General features: G+C 29.8%; 1 protein-coding gene across 1 annotated transcript in view; it reads right to left on the reverse strand.

Moving 5' to 3' along the window:
* The window catches only part of Dop1R2 (dopamine receptor 2), a 306,990-nt gene that overhangs the window by 2,158 nt on the left and 284,539 nt on the right, over window positions 1-20,293 (reverse strand). Inside the window, exon 5 of the mRNA XM_076403972.1 lies at window positions 2,346-2,430. Coding sequence (XP_076260087.1) covers window positions 2,346-2,430 — 85 coding nt within the window. The remainder of the gene's footprint in view (window positions 1-2,345; window positions 2,431-20,293) is intronic.

The raw sequence follows: 20,293 nt of genomic DNA on the forward strand, positions 1-20,293 counted from the left end.
AGAAATTTGATAGGCCATCAATGGGGATCGGTGTCTACTATAATCGATACGGTTGAGCCGAGAACTGCGTGAAAAATGGTCGGAATACGAGCAGAGACACAACACTGTTATTCTTCAGCATGACAGCGGTCGACCACATGTTCTAGAATCGGTGAAAACTTATTTGGAAACATTATACTCCCGGACATGCTTTTTCTGATTACTACTTGCTCCGACATATGAGTCGTGACCTGTCTGAGCGGCGCTTTACTTCTTATGAAGATACCAGAAATAGGTTAATTCATGGATACCCTTAAAAGACATATCGTTCTTTCGATATGGAATCCGCAAATTGTCCGAAAGGTGGGAAAAAGTAGAGCCTATTGATAGACAATATTTTTAATGAAACTTCGTTTGAAAAAATCCTTTAAAACTCCTTTTAAAACTCTTTTTGTAATTATTGATTATTGTCATTACCACTGATATTAACACATTTTAAACTACTTTTGGCATAAAAACTAATGGACGACCGCGCATATACTTTTGCAGTTTAGAACGCCATCCCTGTATCTGGTCAAGAATTTTTCATTCTATTCATAACTACATACATGGGACATTTAAACAATCAGCGTGAGTCATTATATTTAAGTATCTTATTGAAAAATCTATGGATGCATTAGTTGCTTGCATGTATTTTGATCAGTGACACATATTGGTGAAAATGTGAAGCCAATTCGATCATTTTGACATTTCTCCGCATAATATAACATTTTCTCATTTAGTGTTATTCATTGTATAAAGATGCTAATTATGGAACGGTTAAAACTAGAACGTATTTTCGACATTTATTACTTTTGTTGCTGTTGTTTGATCAAACAATTTTGAAGACAATTAGTTGCAAAACTTATTGGACAAAAACCCAGCTTAAGTTATAAAAGAACTTTCAAATAGCTTAAGAATTGACTAAAATTTCATGGATGATTTGATTGTTGATGATAAAATTAAAATGAGATAGCTAAATTGAAATAGCTACCACAGCAAATGATTGAAAATCATATTACGAACCGTTTTAATATTGCTGTTTCATTTGGTTCTAGAAAAGAAGGGAAGAGCTGTTTTTAGAATAATATAGCCGATGAGGAAAACTGGATCTACTGCAAGATGAGACGAGATGTCTACCGACGTTCAAGTTGAAAGTCATCTTTTTGCATTAAAATGTTCCCCAAGAGTTGTGAAGGATACATTGGCGCAGCTCAAATGGGAGGTTATGTCACAGCCAGCATACCTAGCAGACATAGCGCCATCTGATTTCTACTGGTTCAGATTGATACAGCATAGCTTGGCCGGTAGATTATTTCGAAAGGCCAAATAAGAACCAATATATAGTCATTATAATATTTTTGTATATACGTTATCACGATTTTTAATATATTGCCTGCTGCAGTTTGTAAATTTATTTTAGAATCAGACAATATTTTCCCTCTCATTTTATTCTAGTTAAAAAGAGACACGATGTTGTCTGATTAGTTCGAACACGTACACGAATGAGCCTGTCAAAGTCGTCCTATCATCAAGCGTATGCAAAATTCCTTGCAAGCAATAGCAATAAGAGTTTATAACTTTAACCTATAAATTATTGTGGCTGTATAATTAACTGTAGCTTTTAGATGAACTACAATAAAATAAATTATATTTGATAACATTTCTGTTCAATTATTTTATTTAGATTAAAATTTTGTTGCATGTTAAAGCCAAGCTGAACTAAAACTCAGAGTTGATGCGGCAACATTGCGATGTTTTGATGTCACAGATATATATGACGTATATACAAAATAACTTTGAACAGATTATATATTGTACTAATATATCTCATTAAATTTTAAAGCCAAAAAATGATCAGAATACATGCAAACACCCAATAATTTACGCCTAGCTTGTTTCATTCCATTCCAAAATCTTATTGAAATCACCTTATAGATACAGAAAAATAATTACAAAAAATATTAACAGCAGGCAAAAAAATGACAAAGAAAAAACTGAAAAAATATTGAGAAAAAATCAAGGGAATATTATTTTGTTATATTTTGGTTTATTAACTTGAATAATAGCCTACAGAAGGAAAAAATGACGGAGGATTTTTTTAGATCATATTTCATCGGCCTCATCCTAAATCTTATTTAAATTTCCATTGATAAAAAATAAATATGAAGTAAACAAAGCTTTCGAACTGATGCTCCCACTTCTACCGGGTTTAATCTCTCCCGAAATATTATTATTAAATTACCCGATCTGGAGAATATCGTCTAAAGATAAGGTCGGAAAAGATTTTTTCCGTATGTCGACAATGTTAAGGGGAGTTTACTCACCTGGCTGGGTTTGCTTCTGAAAGCTGGCTGGTATTTCCGCCTAACCGATCTGGGGCAGCACACACATAAAATCCGTAAAAAGGCCCTGAAATACAATAGATTCAAGTTATTTATGGGTCTAATGGTCGGAATTAATATTAATGTTAAATTGGTCCTTTCAAAGGCATTTTTTCCTATTTTAGGGCCGATTGTTCTTTTGATAAGGATAATTACTTTTACAACGGTTAATTAACGATATGTGTTCATTAATCATTACAAAAATATTGGAAGGGGGAAGTAAAATTCTGGTAATTTCTTTATTGTGATAATATGGCTTTATTTCAATAATAAAATATTTTTAACAAAGAAATTGAACCGGCTTCAAAAAATAAATAAAGAACACACTAAAATGTAAAAAATAATCAAACGTTTTAAAGTAAAATATGTACGTAATAATCGTTGTAATAACTAAACAAAAATAGGTTTGAAGTGGGTACCGTGCCCAAATAGTTATATTAAATTAGATTTGTTTAGTTCCTTTTTAATTTTGTGTTTATTGATTATTATAATCAATAATATAAAATTATATTATTATTTTTGTATTGTTTGAAGGCTCGGAAAGGATTTTATTTAATTTTACAATGGGTAGGCCATGACTGGTGTAGCCCGTATGAGGAAAAGTAGAAATAAAGAAACAATGATTGATATTAAGGTTTACTTTAGGCCCCCCGGGTCCGCTACCTAGTCTATGTGATTTGACAAATGTTTTGACTAAACAACAAAAAGTTATTGTTCCCGCCGGGAATCGAACCCCTGGCTTCTGTTAGGGATGTAAATGATTTAACCATTAAACTATAGTAGCAGTAGTGTTCAATATTTCTACGACTTTGTATATGCTATAGTTTGTCAGCATCAGCTCATTTATTACATTATACACAAATATCTGATTGTTATATATAAAAAATATGTGAAAACATTATACGTGCCTTTGAAATTTGAGCGTTTCCCTCGATTTCATTCGAATGACAATAAATATATACAGCCGAACATAGAACCTCCTTCTTTTTCGAAGTCGGTTAAAAATAGAGTGAATATATTTCACAGGCTAAAGATTAATTAATAATTCCTTGATTATTTGATGATTTATTCTGAAAATAATAATTAAAAATTCGTATCATCCATCAATTTAACGGATTTTAAGGTTTGAAAAATATAAATCTAATTATATGTAATATAAAATATATATAAAAAAATTGTTTTTTTTAAATATATTTTAAAATCTTCTGTTTATTAACGAGGGTTTATGTGGACTGGACCTACTCTTTAAGTGGAACCTTCGGCATTAAGCCTACTGACTAGCCAATGACCAACTTAGAGACCATTCTAGAAGGCATCCGGTCTTACCCAGCCTGATTGCTGGTGTGATATTTAAAATAATAATCACAAACATATAGTGTCCCAGCAGGACTCGGAACCGCGACTATCGCAATAGTAGGGGAGCCGTCCTGTCACCTTAATATTATTACTTTAGAATAGTATTACAAAGAAAATTTAAAATGATGTATAAGTAATATAAGTATATAAGTCTGCATAAGCATAAAATCGGCACATTATTTTCAAGTTCACAGCTAAGGCAGCCAAGTTAGAACGCCAAAAATTAGTTAACATAAACTCGTATCTAACGTTGGGAACTATCGACCGTTAGTAATTTAATAGTTTTTTCTATCGACTGTTTCAGTCGCTTATTTTCGGTCTGATTAATTTTTTTTAATTAATCACATCTTACCACTGCTCTGTTGAACTTTATTAATATATCAGTATGTATTTCCCAAAAACTCCGACTGATTTGACTACTCTTTACTATTCCATTCGAGTACTTTCAGTTGCTATTTTAGATCCAACTAGTTTAATTCAATTGGTTTTTAAAGTTTTGACTTTGCTGTCCTAACTTCCACCTTGGATATAATGTGCCCAACCATGTATACATAGATTTAAATGTAATATATATCGTAATGTATTCTGTTTGTAGTATGACTGTAAATAACAATATATTGACTATCGACTAGTTCGACTGTTTTGCGATTATCGACTGTTTCATTCGAATGAAGTAGTTTCTAATGAAAATAGTAATGAATGAGACATTCCATTGTTATATTCGATAGTAAAAAATAGTCGGTCGACTTGTACTAATCAGTCGATAGTCATTTTCACTCAATAGTTCCCATCGCGGCCTAAGATTTCATAAATACGAGAGGAATCTAAATTATATTTCACTGTAGCTGTTTAGAGAATTTCACAACATTATGAGAAGTAATATATAACATCTATACATTGAATATTCTATGAATCTTTAACTATTTTACATTCTGATTTTATTTGCTTCATTTTATAATCTATTATTATACATCATGTAAATTAGGTATATTATAATCATTTTTATATTATAATATTAATATACAATATCACCTATATTGATTCAACCCACGTGATATTGATTCAATAGACAGTTCTCTTTAATATACACGACGTAACCACTTATTTATTAACAAAGGAGTAAATTAAATAAAGCAGTTGCTCCGGGCTCTGTCACTTTCATCTTTGTAATTAAAGTTTCTAAACCATTAATACTGCTACTTGTGGCGTACAGCACGTTCCACGTTAAAGATAAAACAGTTCACGAATTATTTTTGTACTCGTTTAAAATTCATAATTATATAAGGGTTAATATTATATATCAGAGAACAATAATTATTGGGGAGTATTTAATATTGCCATATCTACATCAAGTTATCCGTTATTTTTATGAATATATTATTACTAGTCGTTGCCAAATAAATTAATAACTTAATAAATAACTTTGTCTGTATGTATTGAAAGTTAATATTAATTATCACAGAACATCTTCATCTCACTTCCATAATATAGGTTTTAGTATTTGCTTGTACAGCAATTTCTTCAAAATTAAGAATTTTAAATTTTTTTTCTAAAAGTAAGTATCCCAGTGTTACCAGCAAGTGGAGCCATATAATATATTCTAGCTAAATTAAGTAGAGATTAAGTTGATTATTGGGCAACCTTCCTCTTGTTTACCTCTAAATATCCTGGCTAAGATGGGGAAGTTTAAGAGTTTACTATAGTGCTTTGGTAAGATTTTATGGAGTTTCTATATGAGAAACAAAAATCAAAGAAAAAAGAATAATAACACAATATGTTTAAAAATTTGCTAAAATAATTTACATCAATCTTAATGTCTTAGTCTCTCACAGTATGACATTAATTATATATTACAAAAAAATTTATTTCAAAAAGTTATGGGAAGTTCAAAAAGTTCTTCCATTTTTCGCATTTTGTCTGCGAGGTGACCAACAGTAATTTTTTAAAGAAAATAATCAAGATAGTGGTGACGAAAGAAATTTTAGGATTAGCTTCTTTAGATTCTTCTTTTCGGTTTAGCTTTAGCTAAATTTAGGAAAGTTTTTACACAATTATTTAAAACAAACTTTTACTTCTTCAGCAAAGCTTTTACAATTACAATTCCAATATTATATGTAGTAGTGACAGAAGAATTTTTTTCGAGAAAGAAATTTCATGTAAAATCTTCTAAATTTATATTGTAAATTAAAAATAACAAACAGTAGACCGTGGTTCGGAGTCCAAGTTAAACTGTAGGCCTAGTCCAGATAAACCCTCATTAGTAAAAATTAGACTAAATTTGTGTGAACTAGAACAATACATAAATGTAATATTGCAATTAATGTAAACAAAAGTGAATTTAATGAGTTACAAAACATATTATAAATGGTAAAGGGCTGTTATTGTAAAAATAATAATACTCAGTCCTATTACAGATTTTATAATTGCCATCATTTAAAAATAAATAACAAATATTTATTGAGTCAAGTACATGTGAATTGTTTATTAGACCATTCTATTGTAACTATTTGCTATCTTAAGTACTTTCACTATATCCAAAGTGTATAAAACGTAATATCGAGGTAAATAACATTATTGTCTGTTAACATTAGACACTATGAGTCTCTAATAATTTTATTCATTTTTCAGTTACAGGGTTTAGTCGTACAAGTATACATGTAGTCAGTATATACTCCTACAAGATTCGAATGCCACACAGAAGAAAATAGGCTTGTAACTAAACTCAATTAATCTTCACTGCTCTTCGTTATTGACCATATATTCTCAAAAGATATAGAGAAATATTAATTCAATTCAAGCTTTCAACAGGTGTCAGTTAAATAACATCATAGTTTGATTTCAAAAAGCCAGTATGAAATAACCGATTTCTTTTACATCAAATAGCTTGTTAGGCTTTATTCCTTCAGGTTAAGGGTAACTGATACTTATATGATTGAAAAATATGATATGATTTTTCAAACAATACTTACGTATTGAAAATGCATGAGCGCAAGTGTTATCAATGAAGTTAAGTAAAATAAAAGTAACTGAACAGAGATCTAGTTTAAAAATTTATAGGATTACTTAAATGAATATATTAAAGCATGTCCAAACACAGATTTTGTAAAGTACTTGATGAAGTATTGCAGTTGCACATGCTTATAAACTTGTAAGGCTGTCAAAATTACAATTTGTGCATATTATTTACCCAAACATTACAAGGCAATTTCATGCAATATCGGATAAACTTTTTCTTTTCGCAGAGCCGCTAAAAGTTGAAGAATTAAGAGTGTTGTGTATGTTGAAATAAAATTGTACCAAAAGTATTATCTGTACAGTGGTTTCAACAAATCACCACTTCTTTCTGGCAAAATGAAATAGTTTTCAAGCAAACTAAGTATTATTTGTTTTAAATCCTACACGTTTGCTAACTTTTTCTTTAGATAATTTAAAAATTTGTGTTTAATGTTACATTTCCGAATTATTTATAAATCGTGCTTCTACTCTATTGTTTTGATATAATGCTAAAGAAATATTTGAAGCCCATTAATCACTTCATTTAATTAGTCTATTTGGAACAGTAAAACTTTTTAAATTATTATTTAACGATATTAACCTGTCAGCCACATGCATATTCGCTATATCGTGATCCACTTTTTGCAACGTTGATGCATGGATGCAATTATTTACATCTTTAACTAGAAAACTTGCTAATGACAGCTGCCAAGTTGTTTGGACAGTTCGTTTCAAGCTGATAGATAATAAATAATAAATTTATGAAACTACGAACATTTTATGAATCTAAAAATAAACATTAAAATTGGGTTAATGCGTCTATATGATTTCTTTTTATCGTTTCATTATTAATGTCCATTTTATGTACGTGTCCCTTTTAAAATGTTATAGATTTCTATTTTTGCTAAATTTATTGAAAGTGTGACATTCTAATTTTCATTTAATTATCTCTTTGTATATAGTATTGAATCCTATTTGATAATTTTCGTAGAAAGAATCATCTTTTGGTTATTATTGATTTCTATACACAGTCATAGTTATTCTAATGTTTGAAACTTAAAAACTTCTAATGCCGAGCAAATTAATTTTGAGTAACTTGTAACAAATGGTGTAAAGTTCAGTCATTAGGACTGCATTTTAATTAAATGACATTTAGTTAAAATAAATGTAAATAGAGTGGATGCTCGTTAACATGAACTAATTTCAACCAAGTGTAGGTTTATTAAATGAAATATTAATATAGTCCATTCAAAATAACAGTAAAATCATGTCATCAAAATGTTTAATGTATTGCCTATCTCAATGTCTAAATTCGTTTTAACATGAGACAATATTTTCTTTCTAAAAAGAGATATAATGGTATCTGATATTCGGACATATGACCTACTCAGCGTACCAATTTCTCTGGTTGTGAAGTATCTGAAAAATTCTTCAAACAGTGATAATAATTACAAGTTATAAGCCGGAAGACGTTGTTTGGCGCTTTGCTAGTTTAGATAACTTTTGAACCTCTTCTTATTAATACCCTTATTGAAAATGCCGAAGCTAGATAGAACAGATTGGGTCTCTACGAAATAATGGAGGCATCCTATTGCCAGTAAAATAAGCTAGGGAGCTAAGGATTGATATAGTTAAATGACAAATTACTGCGATATATAATTGAAATATTTTTTAACGTGTTGCAGTTACATTGTGACTAAAGTATCTCAAACAATTAAAAAGAGTATAATGTTAGATTCACCGAAAAGAAACTATTCTCATAGGTCTCTATTAGTCTCGAAGGTATATATAGAAAACTTAAAAATATGCATCACTTCACACACTGTTGGGAAACATAGAATATATGTAAAGATAATACTCGAAGAAGTCTAATGGAGCTTCCAGTCTTTCCTTTTAAGTAATACAATTTTTAAAACCTTGTAATAAAATCAAGTAAGATTTGTTTTTAGTTTTTGATTTTAGTTTGAGTAATTGATATTGAGTTGGGCGATATGAAAGTTGTTGAAATGATTTGTAGCTTTTCCTGTTTTCATTGGCTTTATTTGGTATGCATTATTAGCATTAGTATAAGTTAGACACGTAATTAGTTGTTTTTTCAAGTTTCTATTCGAAGCAGATTCTTCAAATGATGCAGCATGTTTTTATTTAGGTAATACAACTTTCATTGGCGTTGAAAATTATAGTTATTCTTAAGTCAAGCTCGTTAGTAGTTTCATTAATTATTGATATTTATTACAACTAAATTTTTTAAAAAGAAATTACCTCGAATTTAGTTACAGTCCTTGTAGAAATATACAATGATTTTCGAACCATAAAATATATTTTTCCATAGCGAAAGGCAATTTTGATCTTTGTACATAATCGTTTCCTTTTGGTAAACGTTTGTACATATTTGAAATATTTTCTCGACATGCAATATGCCAAGTAGAAAAATACGGAAGTAATAAATCAATAAGTACTTGGTTCGGTTTGTTATGTTTATATGAATTTTTACAGAATATTTATTGTTTTATACATTTTTTCATTAAACTTTAATCACAAATACAAATATTTCATGATCTAGTTGGCTTATTATGTACTGCTTATTGCCTATTACACATATTTATCGAACTATAGAGTTTTATATTCGTATCGTTTTATTATAACAGCTGATATGTAATTAAACCCTGGAGTACCATATTGCAGTGGGGTTGTGATGGAATTGTTATCGACACCATAAAATTATGCATGAAAATGGGGAAGAACTCGTATGTCCCATTTTAATGATCGATTTTTCTTTCATGCCAAAAAGCTAAGCAATAAAGGAAGTTATGAGCCCCTCCAGGAAAATTTATTTAAGATATTTTTTGATACTTTCATTTTGTTATGTTCGTTCTCGTTGAAACAATAACTATCGAATATTTACGATTATTAATTAATGTTTACAGGATTTTTTCCAAAATATTCAATATGATTAAAATCATTATAGGTAAAAACTAAATAGGTAGTAACTAAATTTTTAACATAAATATATACATATATATATATATATATTTATATATATATATATATATATATATATATATATATATATATATATATAATTATTTATAGTAAGATTATTTAAAAAAAAAAAATTTAATTTATTCCAAGTTTCTAATATTTTAGCTTTTTCTCTTGATATAATAGTTTCTCCTTTACCATTATCTAAATTTTCTAAAATAAAAGTAAATTTATCATCTAAATTAATATTTAATTTACCACTTTTATTATCAAATATTACATTACATTAAGGATATATATTATATTATAGGGCAATGTATAGGGACCAGTCCTTAATCTATTAATTCTGTTTCTTTATATTATCTATTCTATTTTATTATGTTTCTTTGTAAATGTTAATTTTTTATCATATAAATACTATAGAAAATTAAGATAATATGCTTTTAATCAAACCCTGAAATGTACGTAACCCCTTTTATAAAAACATGCTTTAAAATTAAATACTATGCCTAAAATAATGAACACGTCAACTCTTAATTTTTTTCTTTCAGCTTTCGTTTCTGTTAAGCCCTTGCTTCGGGGAATGGAGTAAAACATTTTTTTATCTAAATTTTTATCTGACATAAAACGCTGGTAATCGAAAAAATATTTTTTCTGCTGCACGAAAAACCTTTATTGAATGTTTTCTTACGTAAATTGCCTTTAAGGTACATTTTAGACTTTAGTGTCTATCATTTCTTTATCCGGAAAGATATTTTTGTTTGGAAGGAAAATACTCACTTTTTTCATGAATAATTTTATTATTTCTGTTACACTTCGATCGGGTCTTAATACCTTGGGGTGTATTAAAGTTATCACTTTTTAGAAATAGGAGGGGAAATTTCTGTCAATGTGTGTGTCAATCCGAGTTAATATTTCAGGTTTATATTATGGAGGTCGTATGTCTCGATTAATGATAAGTTTTTAAAAACAATTTGTTTTTTACCAAGTTTTTGCTTTTTTCCAAACGTGTATACCATCCTCGTCACTAAGTCCCGACTGATAAGTAACTGACACTGTTTAAAACTGACATTGGAAATGGTTAAAAGAAACCGCTCGTCGAATTTGCGACTATCGCATCAAAGCCTTGATAATTGACTATTAAGCTGTCAAAGTAAAGGTTTGACTACTTTTTAAAATATATTACCTATAGTAAGAGAAATCCAGTAGTTTTGGGTTTTCATGGAGGTGTAGCCTGGCTTCGTGTTTCCCAGTGAACCTTTTAGTTTCTTCCATGATTGCAGCAGTTTCCATGTCGTAATGCAACTCATCATTCCGTACGTACCAAGGTGCGCCCACCACCTTACGTAATACCTTATTTTGAAAGTTTTTCACGTTGCTATCCCGGGTACAGATCCACATCTGTATACAACTGATTGTAAATCAATATCTTGTTTTAAATTGGTATTTTGGATTTGCTTCCAAGGATCCAATACAGTTTATATTTTATTTTGAGTTCGGCTAATTTCTTTTTGGCATGCTTCTTCCATTTTAATTTCACATCTAGTATCTTGTCTAGATATTTAACACTATTTATACATGGTATTGTAGCACAATTTAATTTCAAGACTGGTGGGTTGCTTAGGTTGGTAAAATTAATAGGAACAGAGTTCAGCTCATTTAATATTATTCGTTTATCGCTAGCTCTCTGTCGTTTCTTTATGGATGCTTCTTGGTTTTTGCCCACCATACAGTGTTGTATCATCTGCAAATGTAGCTATATAACATATAGAGGTTAGATTCCAGGGCGCTACCTTGTGATACTTCTGCTTATATATATTTTACTTCAGAATATTTTTTTATTATTTAATTCTGAACAGTCTATTGGAGATATATGATGTTAGTATCTTTATTCCATTAGATGGCTTTAATAAATGTTGCATTTCGTTCTGTAAAAGTCGAATCAGTTTACAACAGGTGGCATTGGAAACCTGACAATTCATGTTTTAGAAACTACTTATTTGAACTTATTTGACAGTTTTATGAATCGTTGATTCATTTTGTTTTAGTTATATTTACAGTGTTATGACCCAAAGATGCATCACTATCACATATATTATACCACAGAAATTACTATCACCTAATTGGTGATTTAGTTATAATCAATTCAATTTTTAACGTTTTGTCTCAGTTTTGTTTAACATGTAGTGCTTTCCATGTGTCGATTTCTAGATGAAAGTGCTGGTATTAGTAGTACTGTATCTATAGATAGGTTAATATCGTATACCTCTAAAATCTTAATTACATTTTTTTGTGATTTATGATGCAGAAACTATTGAGCTAGATTAATTTAGTCGATTTTTTTATGTTTGTTATATTCGTACAATTTATAGGTATTAAGGAAAAGGCTATATTTTTGGTTCATCGTCCACATGATGGTCATTTTGGTGTTAGTGATGGCGTTTTAATTAAATTGGGTTATATAAGTTTATAGGTCAATCTTTATTACTCCATGATATTGTTGAAGAATTATTTATACTAATTTTTTAAATTTTCTTAATTTTAAGCGGTTTACGAATATTTTATATAATATTGCACGATAATTACCGAAAAATGAGCATGCAATATTGAAATAATATTCAATTTGTATAAAAATTAATCAACTTTTATTTGAAAGGGTACGTATATAAGAAATAATTTTATATCTATGTTATTTATATTTTACCGTTTTATAAATTTAACTTTGGGGAAAGAAAATAAAGGATACAGATACAAAACGGCTATTTAAAATTTATTTTGTAGATATATATCCAAGCTTGTTTTACATTTTTTTAAATTTATTAATATGTTATTACTACTTGTTGTCTATAAACTTACCATTTGTCTCCACTGTGACTTTAAATTAAGTACTTATTTACGAAAACCGATTGATCTTCACTTAGTCGGCAATAAAATAAAATTTAGTATCACTTTCGTTTTTAGTGTTTTGTCCATTTAGTATACTTAACTAAACAACTACACCAGATTACACGGTCTGCTTTTCTTGAGTCTTCGCTCTAGTTGAGAGTTTCCAAACCTTTCAGCAGTTCTGTGTTAACATGTGAACTAAAGTCTTTTCTTATGTAACTTCTTAACATCGGCTATGACAGTTGGAATTCGAAGATCTTGCTATAATAAATGTCGTACTTGTATTTTAATTCGTATTATTTTCTTATTGATTCTTCTAATGAAGTTTTTTATCACGATTGATTCCTAGGTACTGCATTGTTAAGTGTTATCATTGTGTGTGTTACTGTATGTTAATATTATATGTGATAACGGTATCGGATAATAGTTTATTCATATTTATTGGTTTGAGTATAGGTGGGTTGTATAAGTATACTTGAGATGCATTCACTATGCACTGATTTACTCTTGTTGGCTTTCATTTTTCATATTTGGGTCCAATTATTTATATTATTACTTGCAGTTTTCCGGCTGCTTCTTTGGCATTGTCTCCTGAAGCAACTATAGCGGTGTCATGAATAAATATAGCCGTAGTAACTTTTTATATCTGTGATGTGTTACATGTATGGAGTAGGTAAAGAACAGGACCTAAAATACTGTGTACAGTAAATACCTGCTGGTTGATTAATTACAAGCATCCTGGTTGATGTAAGAGTTTAAGAATTCAATGTATTGCTTTGGTAACATTTTATGGAGTTTATAAGTCCCTTATGGTAGAGTTTATCGATGGTTTGTCTCGTCAAGAATATATCTGAGCAAACTATTTTCTCATAATGCCTGTGGTTCTATGTATTTGGTCAATTGCTTGCACATAAAACCAAATTGATATACATGTATTAAACTTTTTATATCTATGATTGGTTTTAAGCTTTTTAACAGAAGTTTTTTAAATACTTGAATATTACTAGCAGCAATGAAATTGGTCGATAATATTTTACTTCATTTCGTGGTTTTCCAGATCTTGGAATCATAATAACGTCGACCATTTTCTAATGTTTATCTTATATTAGTCCGAATACTGTAATAATTTTGCAAGCAGTTTTCTTCATTATCTCATAAAAATGATAGTCTAAACTGTAAATTCCTCTCATTTTCAAACATCTGGACATTTTAAATTTCTTATTCAAGTAACTGGTTAAAATATATTCTTCTTGATATAATAATGACAATATATGAATCTCAACAATTATCTTATGAGTAACTATCGTAGTTGTTTTTTATTCAATATTATCAAAACTTTCATGGACATCTTTGATGGAAGTTTAGAAGAGTTGAGTATACTTTCGTTGAATATAGAGAATTATCTATAAACTAGCCTAGTTATTTGCGATATATCTCTCAAAACACACAAAACTAGGACGTATAGCCCTGTAAATTCCAACATTATAATAAATCTTATCCAGATTCGTTTTGTTTTGCCTGGCAGCTAGTTCGATGTTCCGGAATGTCTCCATAAAAGGAGTTACGACATTTTCTTTTACAAGAACGACGAACAGAATCGAAATAAATCGAAACGATTGCCGGAGTAGGGCCGAGCACCATCAAGAACACGCCAGAGCATTTTGAAAACTTCGCCGTGGTTGAAGTGGAGCATTTTTAAAGGGCCCTTTTTATATTTATTTTCCGGGGAAATCCGTATGTAAATGACTGAAATTTGACAATAAATTGATGTTTATTCGCTCCATGGATTGATTTTAATCGAAATTACTCTTCTTTAAGGTTATTTTCGTATTTTTTGACGATACCCTTAATATGCGTTACATATAGCCCCTCCAATTTTTCATACATTATTTATTTAAATCCAAAAATATAACAGTAATATTATTTTCTAGTCTATGAAGCTTCAAATAGGCTTGAAATTGGCAGTTGTTCATCTCATATTATAATCTTCAGAAATAATTGAAAGTAAGTACAAGTGTAGTTTTTTTTTTAAATAATTTATTTCAGAGGTTTGAAAATAGAAAACTAAAATACATGTTTTCCCGTAGATCCTTTTGCAAGAGACGAATCTGTAGTTTCAACTTCATTGAGTTAAAACCATACCCAAAAATTGGAAGAAAGAGAAAAAAGTAAAAGACCCAAAATCAGAACACCAGAAAGATGGTTATATGCGGTAATATTATAAGCTGGAATTACTACATATATTTTCATGATTCGGATATGATTTTAGATTATTTAAATGTTATTTAGCGGTATCAGGAACCCACTTAATCAGTAGATTTTTGGTTTACTTGGAAAAAAATGTACAAAAACATATTTAAAGACAATTCTCATTCATATATGTCAGAAAATGGTGCTTTTTTAAACGATTAATTATGTTCAACATAAATGTAATAAGAACAATGATATTTTTTACTTGTGTTACTTGTTATGATTGTGACGTAATGCTATTAAGGCAAAAAATGTATAATTAGAAAGTAAGTTCTCAGTTGTCAGATTAGATAGTGTTTTTGATGTATTTTTAAAATGTTTTAAACAAATGTACAAATCCTGTTTTTGGAGATTCTATTCTATTTATACATATTTTCGAATTTTTACAAACTACAATTGGCAATACGTTCAAAGTCATCTATGATGTCTATCGACTCTTTTATTAGACAGGCTATGTTTTAATATCAGTATAAAGAATCGCTTTCCAGTTCTATGTACTTATTTTTCACGTGATACTTAACGAGTATGTATATCTTTTTCTCTCTTTATTTATCTTTAATAATGTTTGCGCACTCTATTAATTTCTGCTCCAATTTTGAGCTGAGTTCTTTCAAATATTATATTGACATGAAATATATAATATTATAACAGGTATGATAATTAATTTTGAATGGGCAACAAAATGATGCAAGTTAGTGTATGACGTAGATATTTCCTTGGACTTGGCAGTTTGTATGATTACAAGTTTCGTTGATACATTATTTAAATAATTTTATAGGTTTTGTATGTGGCTTCTCTATATATAATAATATATAATAGTTTGAACAAGCTACATACTTTACAGAAAAAGTGAAGATAGAGAAAAAAGAGACAAATTTATCCAGTAGGTATAACATCAATAGTTTATTTTTGTAAAAATCATTTTATATGAGTGTTTACCATTGTTATTATATAACAGCACTTATTGTCACAGACCAGCTAAATTATTTGAGAAAATCAAACATCCATCATTAAATGCATATAATTTAAATTTTCTATTTCTGTTTAAGTTACTATCAGATTTGTAAAACAATCCCGTAGCCCTGGCGATTATCTTTGCATTTACATTTTAAAAATATTATCATAATAATTGTTATATTGATAGTACAATTTTGTTACGTTTAGGGTAAATGATGTGACTCGGTGAATGAAGGTAAAACGAAATGAAACAGTGGTGTTCACATTATGTGACCGCTATTTATTGGCTAAATAAAAAAATGTGAAAAATACAATTAGATAAAAACGGATGACAGCGGTGTTACCTGGAGACGAGGTTTGGGCAGTCGATGGTGGCACGTCTAAACCAAACGATGGTTGAGCACTGAATGAATCGAAATACCCTTCAATAACATCCCAGATGAACGTCTCGGGGTTGCCGCCAGCTATTCGCTATCGGGTTCTAGTTGGCGCTTCTGGCACCCCGCCCGTGTTCAACATCTGGGATTATATTTCTGGGTATTTTGTAGACCGTTATTCCATGATGTAAAATTCGACATCAAGGTCGCTACATACGTTTTAGTAATTATGGAATATTTGATCTCAATAGTACTATTCTCACAATTCCTAGTTGGTGAACGTGTCATTAGGTACTCTTTAGACAGCATATGAGCTTTATGACCATATTCTTAGTAACTATCTTTTCAAGTGTTATACTGACAGATATTTCATTTTCTTCAAAATTCTATCGCCCCATGAACCATGCGATCAAACTGTAACACAGTAAAAAAACTTATCAATATTTAAAATTTTCAATTCAGTGATATTTTTTTCATCTCTCTCTTCTCTTTTTCAGCCTCATTGGCAGCGTTTCATATACATTTTATAAACACAATCTTGATCTAATTTTTTCAGCCATCTTGGATAACATTTTTTCCACTTGCATATATGTTGTATATATTGATAGCATTGCATTTTTTACCATTTAAGTTTACAGCACATGTTACCTTACCCTAAACCTATTCGCCAGTTTAATATTTAAATATTGGGTTTTGAAAAATAGTTTTTATCGAGTTTCATAGTATGAACAACAGCATTGTCATTTTAAGAAATATAGTACTGACAGAATTTGTGTTCTATATTTGGCCAGCTGTTCTTCGATGAATTTAACATAACTTATACTATTAATTTTCTCAGAAATGAATTGTATTTTTGTTTTTGCTTCAAAACCTGTAGCAGCTCAATAGACAATATTTTTTCAACCAAAAATCATCAAAAATAACCTATAAATTAGCGGTTTCTTGGTTTACATCAATTGTAAAATCTAAAAGCTACAAATGTATTTTTATTAGTTTTAATGAAATTCAAGTTGGTAAAAGTTGAAATATAAGAAAAAAAATTAATAATTAATGTTTGCACGTATGTAAATTGCAGAAATTATTGTTAGAAACCGTTGTTTGATTCAATATAACGAATTTTCAAAATTTGTTTTTACTTTTACTAAAATTTTAGGAATCTCAATTTTAAAAACAGTTTTCATTGTAAATCAAAATGACACAAAAGTAGACTCTCTATTACTGTCATTATGCCCATTGTATCGTTATACGAACTAATTAACTTTGGTTGTGGCAATTACATGCCAAATGTCATCAGACATTGAGAAATCAATATATCGTATTAAAGGTTGAGGTTATATCTAGGTTCAATAGAATTGGTCGTGTCATATTCGTACGTACTCGGTAAACTAATATGAATTAAGTCACATCGTATGTTTGTTTAACCTAGTTTAACTGAAACAATGTTAGTTCGGGGAATTGTCTTGAATGGTGAACGCGTTGGTTTGGTAAAGGTACTGGAATAAACATCGCTTTGTTTAAAATGGAGCGATAACGACGCATTGGTGTCTCGTGTAAACGTCCCGAATATATAAACAAAATACGTACGGGCGTTCTTGTAAGATTATTTTGTTGCCTTATCTCATTATCCTGTTTCTAAGAGTGTGTGCTCGCTGAAAAATCTGGAATATTACACGGTATGTAGTAAAAAAATAAAATGCTCGTGTTGAACTCTCGTTGATGACATTTTGTTTTGTATACTTTTAATTGATTTAAATATTTAATTCTTTTTTGTAAAAGCGAGTTTTGTTTGTTTATATATCCATTTATCGTTATATATTTTATATATTTTCGTCATGTGTTCCCATAATCCTTAAATTATGACAAATCAAAGATAATAGTTTTATGGTTGCAACTGTACATATAAATTATAAATATTTTATAATCCAGAAATTAACGTCAAAGTGGCTAAAGATAGTGATGCGTAGTGAAGATCTTTGGATAACTTGGAGCGTATATAAACGCCACCGAAAGTGGTTTCTGCTGGCTCTTGGTGACAACAAGCTAAAGGTGACACGCTAGATACAGCGTGTGGCCTTTAGCTTTCTCCCTTGTACGCATTGCACGTTCAACATAGCTGGAGCTGAACAAGCGAGTGCACTAGCAACAGTGTTGTTCATTTATTTATTTCAGAACTTAGCTCAACCCTGGCGAGGCCTACTAACTTTGGTGACCGCAGATCCCACGCGTTACTTCACCTTGTACCTTGTGCACATGCCATACTTTATCCAACCACAGTTTATCATTGCTCTGAATTATCGCCATTATCGTTATTGTTCAATATATGTTATTTGTTGGCATTCATTATATATAGTTTACTGACTATCTGAAGCATACATAAATGCCACCAAATGTAGTTCCTGCCGGCTATATATATATAACGTATCTAGCATGTCTGCATCTGGCTTTTTCCCGTGTACACGTTGCATGTTCATCATGGACGGAGTTAGGAGAAGTGAGTGTACAATGGCAATAGAATTGCTTATTTATTGATTAACTATTTACATATTACCCTATATAGTAGCCTAGCGAGTACTACTAACGCTAATGGCAGGATCTCGTGCGTCTACTCCCTTGACCTCATTTCATGTCCATTATTGTTAGTGTTAGGGTATAAGTTGGCAGGTCGTGCGTTACTTTTCTTTCGTACCTTGTGCACATGCTATCAGTTACCTGTTACTGTTTTACAATGATTGTCAATTATTGACTACTATGGATTAAGAGTATTGCTAACTATCCTGGTAACTCATATTATTGATACCATTGTCATCGTTTTTTAATGATATTATTATGATATTATTAATAACATGCATTACCAGTATTTGTCGATACATTTATATATTGATACTATTATTATCGATACTATTTTACCAGTATTTTAACAGTTATATTTAAATTTTATTCTTGTTATTAAAATTTGAGGTACGAGAATTGAGGCTCAGGTACGTTCTTATCATGTTTGCAGAATTATCACCCTATCACCTCGACATACAGATCTCGCATACTTATTTGCATTTTTTATTTTGCCATTTATTGAGTAAGTAGTTATTCTATCATTTATATTGATCTGTGTTTTTACTTTTTAAGACGCTTATTATTATTTTATTAAATATAATGTTAAAATAAACATACAAAGCCCTGGGTTTAAAAATAAACGTACGTTTTTCGGAAAGGAAAAATATCGTATCTTATTTTACTTGCACGAGAAAAAGCTTATACAAAAATGTAAAATTGTCCAGACCCTGAATTATTTGGTCGATCGATATTCATTACTATACAACAATACTGCTAACAAAAAAATTGAATTACTGGTAAAAATTGAAAATAAAAGTAAAGATCTAACTATACAGCTGATCTTCCGACCACAAAAATCACTACTTTGGCAACATACGCAGACGCATATGAATATATTAGGGCTGTGTCGGCCGTGAAGAAAGATAGTAATCGGCGAATACAAAATGTGGATACCAAATTATGTAAAAAATCCCAAACTAAACGTTTGATAGTTTCCTGCACAATAGGTTTTTAATATCGACACTTAACAACTGAAGGTTCGATACTCTCTTTACAACTATCGATATTTTTTTGAAGAAATATATCGACCTGAGAAAATATAGATATATTTTGAAGAAATATCGATATATTCACTTAGAAATACTTCACTCCAATGTAATTGCTAATCGGCTAATTATGAGAGATAATAGTGTAGCCAGTAGTCTAAAACTTTTACTACCATCCGATCTGATTAATGGACACATGTTAGACTTTAGGACAAGACTTATTATAGATATTTGATAGAATTATTTTTTTCACTTACTGAAGTGATATTTTACACTTCAGGAAAATAATTAGTGGCATAAGAAAGACTTATTCTCGGATGGGTAGATTGTTGAATTGCTAAGGGTAATTAAAAGAAATATGCAAGGAAATCTAGGAAAACTCATAATATAAATTGTTATTATTTTAAAGTTCCTCAATTAAAGTTTCGTTCTGCAACATAATTTTTATGCTGAGTAATACGTAATAAAACGTTATTTCTTTTGAGCTTACAAT

This window comes from Rhynchophorus ferrugineus, unplaced genomic scaffold (assembly GCF_030347505.1).
Source record: "Rhynchophorus ferrugineus isolate W39M unplaced genomic scaffold, kcgeb_rfMv2 rfM4, whole genome shotgun sequence".
In the NCBI taxonomy this organism is placed as follows: Eukaryota; Metazoa; Arthropoda; class Insecta; order Coleoptera; family Curculionidae; genus Rhynchophorus; species Rhynchophorus ferrugineus.